We start from the raw sequence: 13348 nt of genomic DNA on the forward strand, positions 1-13348 counted from the left end.
TATGCGCACTCTGGCACGGAAAACGATTGTGTGCTGGGGTAGGGGGGTGGGTGGATGGGTAGATAGGTGGGTGAAGGGAAAATCTCTTATGAAGTCCATGATGCCTTTCTACGGGGAGATTTGGGGAAGGGGGGGAGAAAGCGCTGCTCCCCTTTGCTTCGTAAAGCCCACCCACAGCATTGGAGTCGTGCCGCAGCTAGCCAGCTCTTCCATTTCCTGCTTCAATGTGCTCCACTTTTGCTTAAAACATGTTGCCGTGCTCAGCTTTCGTGATTATAGAACAGGGGTCTTCCAACTTGGCCCTTTTGTGACGGGTGGACTTCAACTCCCAGAATTCCTCAGCTAGCGTGCCTGGCTGAGGAATTCTGGGAGTTGAAGTCCACCCGTCACTAAAAGGCCAAGTTGGAAGACCCCTGCCACAGAGAGTACTATTCAGCTACCTCCACATTTCCTAATGTTGGCAACTTTGAAATGGGTGGACTTGCAACTCCTAGAACTCCTAGCCTTCTCAATTCTGGGAGTTGAAGTCTACACAACTCAGGATTGCCAAGATTGGGGAACAGTAGGCTAGATCAGGGGTCTTCAGACTTGGCCCTCTTATGAATTTTGGACTTCAACTCCCAGAATTCCTTAGCCAGCATGTCTGGCTGAGGAATTCTGGGAGTTGAAGTCCACAAGTCATAAAAGGGCCAAGTTGGAAGACCCGTTATAGAACAATGTGAGTGCCCCAGTCTTTTTTGGGGGGGGGAGTGCCCCGACAGGTGCCAGCATTATGCAGGTTCATTCAATTTCTCTCACAGATTAAGAACTCAGTATAAACCTGCCCACTGTTTACTCCAGCTGGGTCTTTTTTTCTTAGGGGAGATTCTGCAAACTGAATAGAACCAGCAATAACAACAGCACTTAAGACTTATATACCGCTTCAAAATGTTTTACGGCACTCTCTAACCGGTTTAGAGTCAGCATATGCCGCCCCCCCCCCCAACAAACTGGGTCCTCATTTTACCGACCTCGCAAACAGGGAAGGCTGAGTCAACCCCTTGAGCTGGTCAGGATCGAACTCCTGGCTGTAGGCAGAATGCAGCTCTTTGAATCATCTGCAATGGGGTAATGGACAGCCAAGCGGGTGAACTGGCAGATGCGCCTGGCACCATTCCTTGAGTTAAAATGGCCGCCTTTATAGACAGGATCAGCAGAGAGATCCCTTGAACCTTGCAGCATCTGTCAGGAAGTTTCTCTTTAGTTCTAGGTTGCTTCTCTCCTTGATTAGTTTCCATCCGTTGCTTCTTCTCCTGCCTTCAGGTGCTTTGGAGAATAGCTCGACTCCCTCTTCTTTGGGGCAGCTCCCGAGATATTGGAACACTGCTATCATGTCACCCCTCACCCTTCTCTTCATTAAACTACTACACATACCCAATTCCAGCAACCGTTCCCTGTATGTTTTAGCCTCCAGCCCCCTAATCATCTTTGTTGCTCTTCTCTGTACCCTTTCTAGAGTCGCGACATCTTTTTTACATCGTGGTGACCAAAACTGGATGCAGTATTCGAGGTGTGGCCTTACCAAAGCATTGTAAAGTGGTATTAGTACTTCACTTGATCAAAGTGTTGCTCAAAGTTGGTAATGTTAAGATGTGTGGACTTCAACTCCCAGAATTCCCCAGCCAGCATGAGCTGAACACCACATATCTTAAAAAGTTGTAAAGTGCAACTTCATAAAATTACTGAACTGGCGCATCCAGGTTTATTCAGACTGTACCCATAAACACACAAGTGTATGTAGTTTGTCTTTGAATTAAGGCAGAATGAAGGGTCTTAAAACCTGACTGCTGTCCACTGACGGTTGCCATCCAACCTGACTGATCTTGAGAGGATTTGCAAGGAAGAATGGCGGAAAAATCCCTCAATCCAGGTGTCCAAAGTTTGTCACGTCATACCCAAGAAGACTGGAGGCTGTAATTGCTGCCAAAGGTGCCTCAACAAATTACTGAGTGAAGGGCTGAATATTTATGCCAATGGGATATTTCAGTTTTTTCTTTTTAATAAAATTTGCAGACATTTCTAAAATGCTGTATTCACTTTGTCATTATGGGGTACTGAGTGTAGATCAGGGGTCTTCAAACGTGGCCCTTTTATGCCTTGTGGACGTCAACTCCCAGAATTCCTCAGCCAGCGGTGTCTGGCTGAGGAATTCTGGGGGTTGAAATCCACAAGTCCTAAAAGGGCCACGTTTGAAGACCCCTGGTGTAGATTGAGAAAAAAATGAATTTTAACAAGTGTAGAATCAGCCTGCAGCATAACAAAACTGACAAAAGTGAAGAGGGGTGGTGTCTGAATCCTTTTTGAATGCACTATATATATATTTCTGAGTAGATGGGCACACATTTTCAAATAAGACACTATTTTTTTTTTAATTTCCTAAAACTCTTCCAAGGTTTTGTGAAATAGAGTGGTGTTCTAAGGGCTGGTGCTTCAAAGTCATGCCAGTTACCTTTTTACTTTTTATTGAAAGCGACTTATTAAACGTTTACGAAGCTGAAATAGGAAGAGATCCTTTATAGTTTGATGCTGTGAGAACTCAGTCAACCATGTGGTTAATTCAACCGATATTCTAGTAGGAGGTGTTAACTCTGTCATGAGATGGCCTTTTTGAGATCTCAGTGGGTTAGGACGCTGAGCTTGTCGATCAGAAGGTCGGCAGTTTGGCGGGTCGAATCCCGAGTGCCGCGTAACAGAGTGAGCGCCTGTTACTCGTCCCAGCTTCTGCCAACCTAGCAGTTCGAAAGCACGTAAAAATGCAAGTAGAAAAATAGGGACCACTACGGTGGGAAGGTAACAGCGTTCCGTGCGCCTTTGGCGTCTAGTCATGCTGGCGACATGACCACGGAGACGTCCTCGGACAAGCGCTGGCTCTTCGGCTTTGAAACGGAGATGAGCACCGGCCCCTAGAGTCAGAAACGACTAGCACACATGTGCGGGGGAACCTTTACCTTTACCTTTTTAGTCTGACGTTCACTGGGTTAACTTTCCCCCCCATTCTTTGCAACTTCTCTCCAACTAGACTCCTAGATCTCTCTTGCAGTGCAAGAGGCAACCAATCACACCACCTATTTCCTTTTAGCAAGATTTATCCATCAAACACCTCCATTGTTGTTAAGGATCTTGGCAGGATGAGAGCCACTGTGCTCCTTGAGCAAAAAAAAAAAGATTACCTAGGTCAGGGGTAGGGAACCTGGGTTCTTTTATGACTCGTGGACTTCATTTCCCAGAATTCCTGAGCCAGCCACGCTGAGGGAAAAGGGAGAGGTTTCCAAGCTGAGCCATGCCGGCTCGGGAATTCTGGGAGTTGAAGTCCACGAGTCATCAAAGAGCCAAGGTTGCCTACCCCTGGGCTAGGTGACCAGATCACAGCTAAGCTACTTAAAAAAACAAAAACGAAACATAAATGGAGAGACACTGGCAGATTCTGTATTGTTCTAGGAGACAGCAACCCTATTTTGCACTGGCAAAGTTTTGGAATTGTTGTTTATTTGATGAAACTTTGCCCCAGTTAAGGAGGGAGGAAGAGTGGAGAGACTCCTATTGTCTTTTGTGGTCCACTGACCTTCACCACTTAATTTTTCTTTCTAAATCTCTTTTTAAGGCTGTGTGGGCTGGGAGATGCCCTCCCCAACAAAAAAAATGGGGAGGCTGAAAATCTAACAGGTGAAAATGGAGTCCTTTGTTCAAACTTTCCTATAAAAAAAACACACACCACGAGGGCTCAGTTGGAAAGAGAATGCATTGTCCAAGTAGAAAGATGCTTCCTACTGCTTTTTTTATAAGGGACCTTGGCGGTCTTCTAGTACAACCCTGCCCAAGCACAACCCCTGCCCACTTCCCACAAAACAGACCCTGTTTGAAAGCACTATCATAACTCAAGAGTGTGTAGGTAGGAGAATGACAGACAACCCGGGGTGGAGTCAAGAGAGGAATCAGCCTGGAATCCATATGTACTCATATAGGGTCTAGGTCAGGGGTAGGCAACCTCGGCTCTTTTATGACTCATGGACTTCAACTCCCAGAATTCCTGAGCCAGCCAAGCTGGCTCAGGAATTCTGGGAGTTGAAGTCCATGAGTCATAAAAGAGTCGAAGTTGCCTACCCCTGGTCTAGGTCCAACCCCTCTTGAATTCCGTTAACTCTTATCTAGCACCATTTTTATGTTGCTAGTTGACTAAACTCTTTGTGTATAGGTATGAGCAATAAATTACCTTAACTGGAACCTAATGTGTGGTCCTGATTCTTTGTCTTTAAAGACAGACACCATGGCCTAAGAACATGCACCAGCTCATTTGATGGACCAAAGCATTTCAGTTGTTCTAATCCAGTCTTTAGAATAGAATAGAATAGAGCTGGAAGGGACCTTGGAGGTCTTCTAGTCCAGCCCCCCACTTAAGCAGGAGAACCTATACCATCTCAACACAGGTGACTATCCAATCTCTTCTTGAAAATTTCCAGTGATGGAGTGCCCACAATTTCTGGAGCCAAAGCTGTTCCACTGGTTGATTGTCCTCACTTTCAGGAAGTTTCTCCTTAGATCCAGGTTGCTTCTCTCTTTGATCAGTTTCCAACCATGGTTTCTCGTCCTGCCCTCTGGTGCTCGGGTGAACAACCTGCCCCCCTCTGCCTTGTGGAAGCCCCTCAGATACTTGAATACTGCTATCATGTCTCCCCTGTCTCTTCTTTTTATTTAGACTAGCCAAACCCAAGTCCCGCAACCGTTCCTCGTACGTTTTGGTCTCCAGGCCTTGGATCATCTTAGTTGCTCTTCTCTGATTTTTTTTCCAGACTCTCAACCTCTTTTTTGTGATACGGTGACCAAAATTGGCTGCAGTATTCGAGGTGTGGTCTTACTAGGGCTTTATAAAGCGGTACTAATACTTTCTTTCTGGAAGGTTAAGAGCTCATCACCCCTTGGATACCAATTAGCTGCACAGATGAATGAAATTGGGGTTTCCTTATACTCCTCAGATCTAGCCCTGCCTTTCCTTGATCCTCCCCGTCGAGGATCTGGTAAAGATGTAATCTCCACTTGACTTCCAGGGAAATATACCTCATTCCTTTGGTTTCCCTTCATATTTTCCAGAGTTGGATCACTTTCGTCGCTTTCCTTTAAACCTGTCCCACTTGGCTCTTCTGAAAATGGGATCTTAGGTACTCTCTGGATTGGTACAGTTCAGAAATGCTCCAGATAATTATCCCAAAGGGTCCCGTTTCAAAAGGCAACTGGACTTTTGTTTTTCCTTGAAGACGTTTCGCTTCTCACCCAAGAAGCTTCTTTAGTTCTGAAAGACCGAAGTCAGAACTGAACAAGCTTCTAGGAAGAGAAGCGAAATGTCCTCAAGGAAAAACCAGTTGCCTTTTGAAAAAGCACCTGGATGACTGAGAATCTCCATAGATATCCTGATAACTATATGAAGCTACTTTAGGTACCGAGTTTAGAATGATCTATCAGCATCTTTCTACAGTTCAGGATAGAAATATTTTCCCTTCCTGTTATTGAAGTTTCTTTTTTAAATGGAGAACAAAATGTTTTGGGGCTTCGCCATCCGTTTTTTGTGGCCTCCATTAGGCTCCAAAAAATAAAACAATAAAAAATAAAAAAGAGTTTTTTTAAATCCTTTGTTACTCAAACTAAGCTTCCGGAGGTACTCTCATCTAATACAAAATCCCACCCCTGCTATCTCTGGGAAGAGTTTGCAAGATAATTGATCTGTACTCAACTGTAAAAGCTTATAAAACGAAAAGGCAGGTTTAAAAAAAAAAGAAAGAAAGAAAGAAAAAGAGAAAAGACTTTATTTTGTTCTTCAAAAACAAAGCTGACTTTACCGGGGTCAGGAAAGGTTGCAAAAGAACAGCTTTCCTCAAAAAAATCCTTCACAAAACAGGGACACGAGAGATGGAAATGTGTGCTTGTGTAGGTGGGATGGGAGAACTTTTAAGAGCTTGCGTTACCCAGGAGAGATGGTGGAAGAGGCATTCAAGCAGCAACGAGAGGTTTGCAAAAAAAAAAAAACACGAAAAAACCCCCCCATCTTCCCGTAATTGCACATCAAGCCCACTGACTGACAGCTCCCAATCGGCTTTGAGCAGAGGCTCGTCTGCATAAGCAGCAGCAGATAATAGCAGCTGCCGCAACCATTTGTTGGGCCCACAAAGGGAACGACAGTCCACCACCGCGCTCGCCTTCCTGTAACAGGCAGGCCGAGTGAGGCAGAAGCTGGGCTTAACCTTGGCAACCTTAGGATGGGCGAACTTCAACTCCCAGCAGAGCTGGCTGGGGGATTGTGGGAGTTGAAATCCACCCATCCTAAAGTCGCCAAAGTTGAGAAATACGAAGTTAAAGAGTGTAACCACCTCTCAATTCTTGAGAGGTCCAGAGGGCACCAGGTTGGGGGGGGGCGGGAAAGGGGGGCTGTGATGCAGATAAGGGAATCGAACTGTCGTCCCTCTCTCTTCCTCGCTTAACTCCTGACGTTTTCCGATGCCCGCTGAAGAAGCGACGGGGGACCTGGTGAAACCTGGCCAGCTATAGCAACCCAAGAAGGCACCTGCCCCACCCTCAGCTTCTCCTAACCAAGACAGCCAAACGGATGCTGTTTGGTTTGGTGGCCACCGGCCGGGAAGGCTACAACCTAGAGTAAAAGAGGTGGTGTAGGAGGGGTAGAAAGAGGAGAGACAGCCGTTGCTCTCCTGGGGCACCTCATTCCCACGCTAAGGAAAGACTACTCAACTAAGGGAGCCGCTTGGCAGCCCTTGCAAACGGGAGGGTTTACGGACCCCCTAAGCCAGGGGTAGGCAACCGTGGCTCTTTTAGGACCCGTGGACTTCAACTCCCAGAATTCCTCAGCCAGCCATGCTGAGGGGAAAGGGAGAGGTTTCCAAGCTGAGCCAGGCTGGCTCAGGAATTCTGGGAGTTGAAGTCCACGAGTCATAAAAGAGTGAAGGTTGCCTACCCCTGGCCTAGGCCTAGGCCGCTTTATGACTCGTGGACTTCAACTCCCAGAATTCCTGAGCCAGCCATGCTGAGGGGAAAGGGAGAGGTTTCCAAGCTGAGCCATGCTGCCTCAGGAATTCTGGGAGTTGAAGTCCACGAGTCATAAAAGAGCCAGGGTTGCCTACCCCTGCCCTAAGCAAACTGAACAACAAAACAGAGAAAAGAAAAACAACAACCACCACCACCACCCGTGTACATTCTGCATTTTCTCCTCACCGGCCACGCAAGGGGAGCGCTTCTGAGTGGCAGGGTTGCTTTACAGCCCTCCCGTGTTCCCAGTGTCGTGTTGATACGGGAACACGTACCAACACACTTGTCTTCTCCTTTTGCCCACCAAGCAAAGGAGGCCTTCGTGCCCTTGCGTTTCCTGGAATGAGTCGCTGGGCCTGAGAAAGTGCAACTGGTAAGATGGAGATGGGGAATCAAAGATGGCCGGGCAGATGCAAGGGGACAGTGTTGCGTAACTGGGGTTCGGGAAGGCTCGGGAGGCCTGGCAGGTCCCCGACAGGTGAAGACCGCTTCTTTGGAAGGGGGTAAACTCCCAGTGCCAAAAGCGTCCCTATTAAGCGGGGGTGGATCCCTCCCTGCAACTGGGCCACGAAGAACCTGAGGCCGTGGTAGGGATACCCCATCACAAAAAAAACTGCCCAGGGTAGGTTTGGCTGTGTCCCCCTCCCTCCCCCCCCCACAACGGTTCTAGTTAGAAGAGCAACAAGCCGTCCTGGATTCGTCCTGCTCTTTCTGCTCTCTCTGGCCATCTAAGCTAAGCTTCTCACGCCTTCCTTCCTCCGCGCCGGGCAGCAGGTCGCAGTCTCCGAACAGGAATGCAAGCAATCCCTCCTGCTCTGTGCTGTCCTCCTCCTCCTCCTTCTCTCTAAGCCCTGCCTCGCTTTCACCTGGGAAAAGGCAACAGGGCAGCCATCAGCCGGGGAGGGGGGGAGGAGAAAGGAGACAAGAGGCAGAGCAGACGCAACGCTCCCGCGCAAGACGGGGCTCGCTGGGGACCCCCCCTGAGACATACCACGTTTGTTTGGATCCCACTTTTATTTCTCACAAGTAACCGAAGGCCACGGACATGTCCCGCCACACTTTCCTCTTATTTTCCCCACAACAACCCTGTGAGGGGATTTCGGCTGATTGGCCCAAAGTCACCCGGCTGGCTTTCATACCTAAGGAGGGACTAGAACTCACCGTCTCCTGGTGATTGGCCCAAAGTCACCCAGCAGGCTTTCATGCCTGAGGCAGGACTAGAACTCACCGCCTTCTGGAGACTGGCCCAAAGTCACCCAGCAGGCTTTCATGCCTAAGACAGGACTAGAACTCACTGTCTCCTAGTGATTGGTCCAAATCACCCAGCAGGCTTTCATGCCTGAGGCAAAACTAGAACTCACCATCTCCCGGTGATGGGCCCAAAGTCACCTAGCCAGCTTTCATACATAGGGTGAGACTAGAGCTCACCATCTCCCGGTGATGGGCCCAAAGTCACCCAGTGGCTTTCATGATTACGGCGGAACTAAAAGCTCCCAGTCTCCTGGTGATTGGCCCAAAGTCACCCACCTGGTTTTTATCTCTAAGGCGGGACTAGAGCTCACTGTCTCCTGGTGGTTGGCCCAAATTCATCCAGCTGGCTTTCACGGCTTAAGGCGGGACTAGAACTCACCGTCTCCCGCTTTCTAGCCTGGTGCCTTAACCACTAGACTAAAAACGGCACTCCTTTCTGGGTGTGGGTGTGTTCATATATTATCATTTTTTACCTGGGGGGCTGTCATCAGAGACAGGGAGGGCCCTGCATAGAAACCCAAGGGAAGGACGTAGTACTCAGGGCTTTGGTTTGGTAGAGGGGCAGCTGTTTTTAGAAGCAGCAGGTATGTAGAGCGGGGGGTCCCCAGCCCCTGGTCCATGGACTGGCACTGGGCCGCAGCATGCCGGAAACCAGGATGCGCAAACAAGCAAAGCCCCATCCGCAAAAGGCAGACTGCACACAAAACCACGTACTCTCCGGTCCGTGGAGAAACCTCTGTCCATGGAACCGTCCCCTGGTGTCCAAAAGGTTGGGGCCCGCTGTTGTAGAGGTTGTGCCCACTCTTGTTGTGAGCAGTGCCAAACCATGTGCCAGGAGCTGATAAAGGTGAAGCGTCTGCTTGCAAGTCAACGTTCTGCTTAGGAGTTAAAAGGGCGCTATGCCAAAGCAGGGGGTCTTCAAACTTGGCCCTTTCGTGACTTGTAGACTTCAACTCCCAGAATTGCATGCCTGGCTGAGGAATTCTGGGGGGTTGAAGTCCACAAGTCACGAAAGGGCCAGGTTTGAAGACCCCCTGTGCCAATGAATGGCAATGGCTGGCTGGGGAATTCTGGGAGTTGAAGTTCATGCATCATAAAAAGTTGCCAAGGTTGGGAAACCCTGATATAACAGATGCCTTTTTTTCCAGATCCAATCTGGTATCATGTCACCCAAAAGCTAAGTGCATAATTCTGCCCACTGGTTGTTTTTTGTTTTTTTTTAAGCAAAGACCTGGATTGTCATGAGTATTTTATATTAAGCTACAGAAGACACACAAGGTGTGTATTAGACCATTTAAACCAGAGGTCACCAACCTTTTCATGCTGGCGGCCTGGAGGGAAAGGGAGAGCTGGGAAATTTGTGCCCGCGTGCATGCAGAAACAGGGCCACACACAACCACACGGGGCTAGTGGCCCTGTTTGTGGAGACGTGCAGGCGCTAGCCCCGCGCACATGCGTAAATGCACCGTGCAACCCGCATGGGGCTAGTGGCCCCGTTTGCGCATGCACACAGGCACTAGCCCCACGTGCATGTGCAAACGGGCCATGAAACCCACACGGCGCTGGTGGCCTCCATTTATGCATGCGCAAATGGGTTGTGCAAACCAGCACGCACGCTAGCGGCCCCATTTGCGCAGGCGCTAACCGCCCGCTGCTAGCCCCACGCGCAGGCGCAAACAGGTCCACCAGCGCTAGCGCGAGTAGGGGCGAGTACATGTACACATGCGCGCGCACTGGCCAGCTTGTCCCACGGCCCAGTAGTGGGCCACGGCCCTTAGGTTGGAGACCCCTGATTTAAACCACCACACAACAACACAGGTGTCAAAAGTCAAGTAAGATCTTCTCTTCCTCGGCCACTTGCCTTAAACAACTAAACGATTAAAACTTGTAAACAGACAATTTCATGTGTAGAGGTCACCCCCCCTTCCCTTGCAAGCGTTTTCTTCCCAACTGCCCCCCCCCCACTTCCCCTCCTGCCCCAAAATAAGAGCTTGGCTGCCATTAGCAATTGTGGTCAACAACAGGAGCACTTTTCAGTGGGACGGAAACGTAACCTCAACGGGAGAATCGAAAATCTTCCGAATGCAGTGGGAACCCCAGCTATTTTAAGAGCTGCCCTCAGGAAACAAACTTCGGAAAGTTTAGGGAGCTTTCAAAATCCGTGGGGGGAAATAACCAAGCAGCAAAGCAACTGCAGGGACCTTTCGCAGCCTGTCTTAACGTTAGCTCCTCCAACCAAATGGGTGGATGTGGCAAATTGGAGAATTCCCCTGCCTCGTGCAGAACCTGGAGCCGTCCATCGGACACACCTGAGTGGTGCCAGGTGGAAGCCTCGTCCAAATCCAACCTGCCCCAGTCCTCACCATCTGGGACCGAATCCAGCAATAATGAGGTTCTGTCACCCAAAGGCTGCCTAAGCTAAAATTCTTACAGCCAAGGAGGGTGGGGGGTGGGTTTCTCCTGCGTTTTGTGCTTCCAGTCTGGTTTTCCTAACGCTCAACCAAATCTATCTTCAACCAAATCTATCTATCTCTGGTGCCAGACAGTCCCTCCTTCTGCGGAGAAACACTCCTGCATAAACAGACCCCAAGTTCAAGGCAAAAAAAAAAAAAGCACCATCGATTCACGCCGAATTGCCCAGCGTTCAAACAACACCAAGGTCTTGAGCAATGAAGGAGCTGGTTCAAAGACTGATGCGGAATCACTTTGGGTTCTTTCAAAATTCCCAAGCCACGCATCCCTCGGCCTCTATGGCCAAGGGGACAGAGATATCAATGAATTCGTTCTCATTCCTGTGCAATTTTTTTTTGGGGGGGGGGAGGATTTTGTCCCCCTGCCATCGTGTTGAAAGAGGGAAAGGACAATGCAAAGGCCCGATCCCCTGAACTCTTTTGGCCATCCCAGATCCTGAACGGATGGCTGGCCTCCCCAAACGCTACAAAAGGCCACCTCTGCAGCTGTACGCAGCCTCTGCTGGCTGATTTCAGGGAGAGCTACAAGGGGTCCTTGACTTACAACCGCAACGGAGGTCAGAATTTCTGTGGCTAAGCAAAGCGGTTGAGTGAGCCACACCCAATTTCGCAACCGCTTTTTTTGGCATGGTCCTCAAACGAATCATTCTGGCTCTTAGGCGGCTCAGACGGTTGTTAACTGAATCCGGCTTCCCCCGCTGGCTTTTGCTTGTTGGAAGTCAGCAGGGAAGGCCACGACCGTCCGTCCCACGACCCAGGATGTCACGGGCCACCGCTGTAAATTCCTCGTTTCTCTGAAAGTAAGGCCTACTCCGAAAATAAGCCCTAGCTTGATTTTGGGGGGGGGGGGGCTAATATAAATCCTGCCCCAAAAATAAGCAAGCCCTAGTTTGGGGGCGAGGTGCACGCCTAAAAATCAAGCTAGGGTGGGGGTGTGGAGCTGCCCTCCGCGCACCGCACCCACCCACCTTGCAGCCAGGCCTCTCCTCGCTGGCCCACTTCTTCTGTGGCGTCTTCTGCAGCCGAGGACTGCATTTCTCAGTCATGGGCCTTTCCGGAAGGCCACTGCAGCCGAGGACCAAGCTATGGATTGAATCCATAGCTCGGTACTCGGCTGCAGAGGCCTTCCAAAAAGCCGTGACTGCAAAATGCAGGCCCGAATGCCGCTGCAGAACGAAGCTGCTCCTTCGGTGAGAAGAAGTGGGCCGGCTGGGGGGGGGGGCTGCCAGTGCCAGAGTGGAGTATAAAAGACACCCCCATTTGGAGGCAATTTTTTTTTTTAAAGACCCGGTCTTAGTTTTGGGGAAACGCGGTTATATGCCGGTGGCCAAGCACCCAAATCTTAATCATGTGACCGTGGGGAATGCTGTGACAGTTGTTTAGTGCGAGGGACGGTCGTACGCCGCTTTTCTCAGTGATCTGTTAACGTCGAACGGCCGCTAAATGAATGGTTGCAAGTCAAGGGCTACCTGTACTTAAAGACGGAGATAAATCCACAGCCTCCATTTTAAAGTGGAGCCAGTTGAACAGGCTGGTGTGGCTGCACACAAAGCCTCAGGATGGGGGTGGGAATCCCAAAAAGAACCCTTCAGCTCTCAAAGGCTACAAACTATGCTCTTTTATGATCCTCCAGGCCACGGTCCCTGCCCACTTCCAGCCCCAGCCGCATTGCTTACCTGGCATGGTGAAGTCCTGAGTGTAAATGATCTCGTCCTCCAAGTAGTCATCTTTTAAGTCGTCGTCGTCCTCCTCCTCGTTGTAGCCATGGAGGTCTTCCAAGTAAGGCACCACCGTCATGCTCCTCCACCGATCTTTCGTCTCCGGGCTGGGCGGGATGGCGATGGGGGGCTCACACTGAGGGTGCTTTTTCCGAAACCAGCTAAAGGAAACCAAGATTTTAGTGCTTTGGGAACAGACGTCGACACTGGTTTTCTGCAGGCCGGTGTTTCTTAACTTGGGCCACTTGGAAGACCTTGTGGACCTCAATTCCCAGAATTCCCCAGCCGGCCCGACTCGTGCAAAAAGCCCAACGGTATGAGCCACTTGCCAAGCAACTGAATTTTGATCCCACGATCACGGGAATGCTGCAAAAGCCGTTAACTGGGGAAAAAACGATCGTGAGCCCTTTTTTTCAGTGCTGGGCGAACTCTGAACGGTCACTAAATTTATATTTATTTATAATGAGACTTGTATGCCGCCCTATCTCCTGAAGGACTCAGGGCGGCTAACAACAATAAAATACAATAAATACAAATATTAAAAAAGAATTAAATTATGTCAAAGTCCCACTAAAACCAATAAAAACATTTAAAATCATACTTAAAACCCCATTATCATCAGTCCAGGTCGGCCTGTTGGAAAAGATATGTCTTAAGGTCATGACGAAAGGACCGAAGGTCTGGGGCCATCCGGAGCTCCCAGGGGAGCTGATTCCACAAAGTAGGTGCCCCATCAGAGAAGGCCCTCCCCCTGGGGGTCGCCAGCTGACATTGGCCGACGGCACCCTGAGGAGGCCCTCTCTGTGCGAGCGCACAGGGCGATGGGAAATCGCTAAACTAAAT

The 13348-nt window shown here is 49.6% G+C and overlaps 1 protein-coding gene across 1 annotated transcript in view; it reads right to left on the reverse strand.

The window, feature by feature from the left end:
• Positions 1 to 13348, reverse strand: part of STK11 (serine/threonine kinase 11) — a 94884-nt gene that overhangs the window by 13080 nt on the left and 68456 nt on the right. The window contains exon 8 of the mRNA XM_083364106.1: positions 12464 to 12666. Within this exon, the coding sequence (XP_083220232.1) occupies positions 12464 to 12666 (203 nt within the window). The remainder of the gene's footprint in view (positions 1 to 12463; positions 12667 to 13348) is intronic.

The sequence above is a fragment of the Vipera ursinii genome (assembly GCF_947247035.1).
Source record: "Vipera ursinii genome assembly, chromosome: 1".
Taxonomy (NCBI): Eukaryota; Metazoa; Chordata; class Lepidosauria; order Squamata; family Viperidae; genus Vipera; species Vipera ursinii.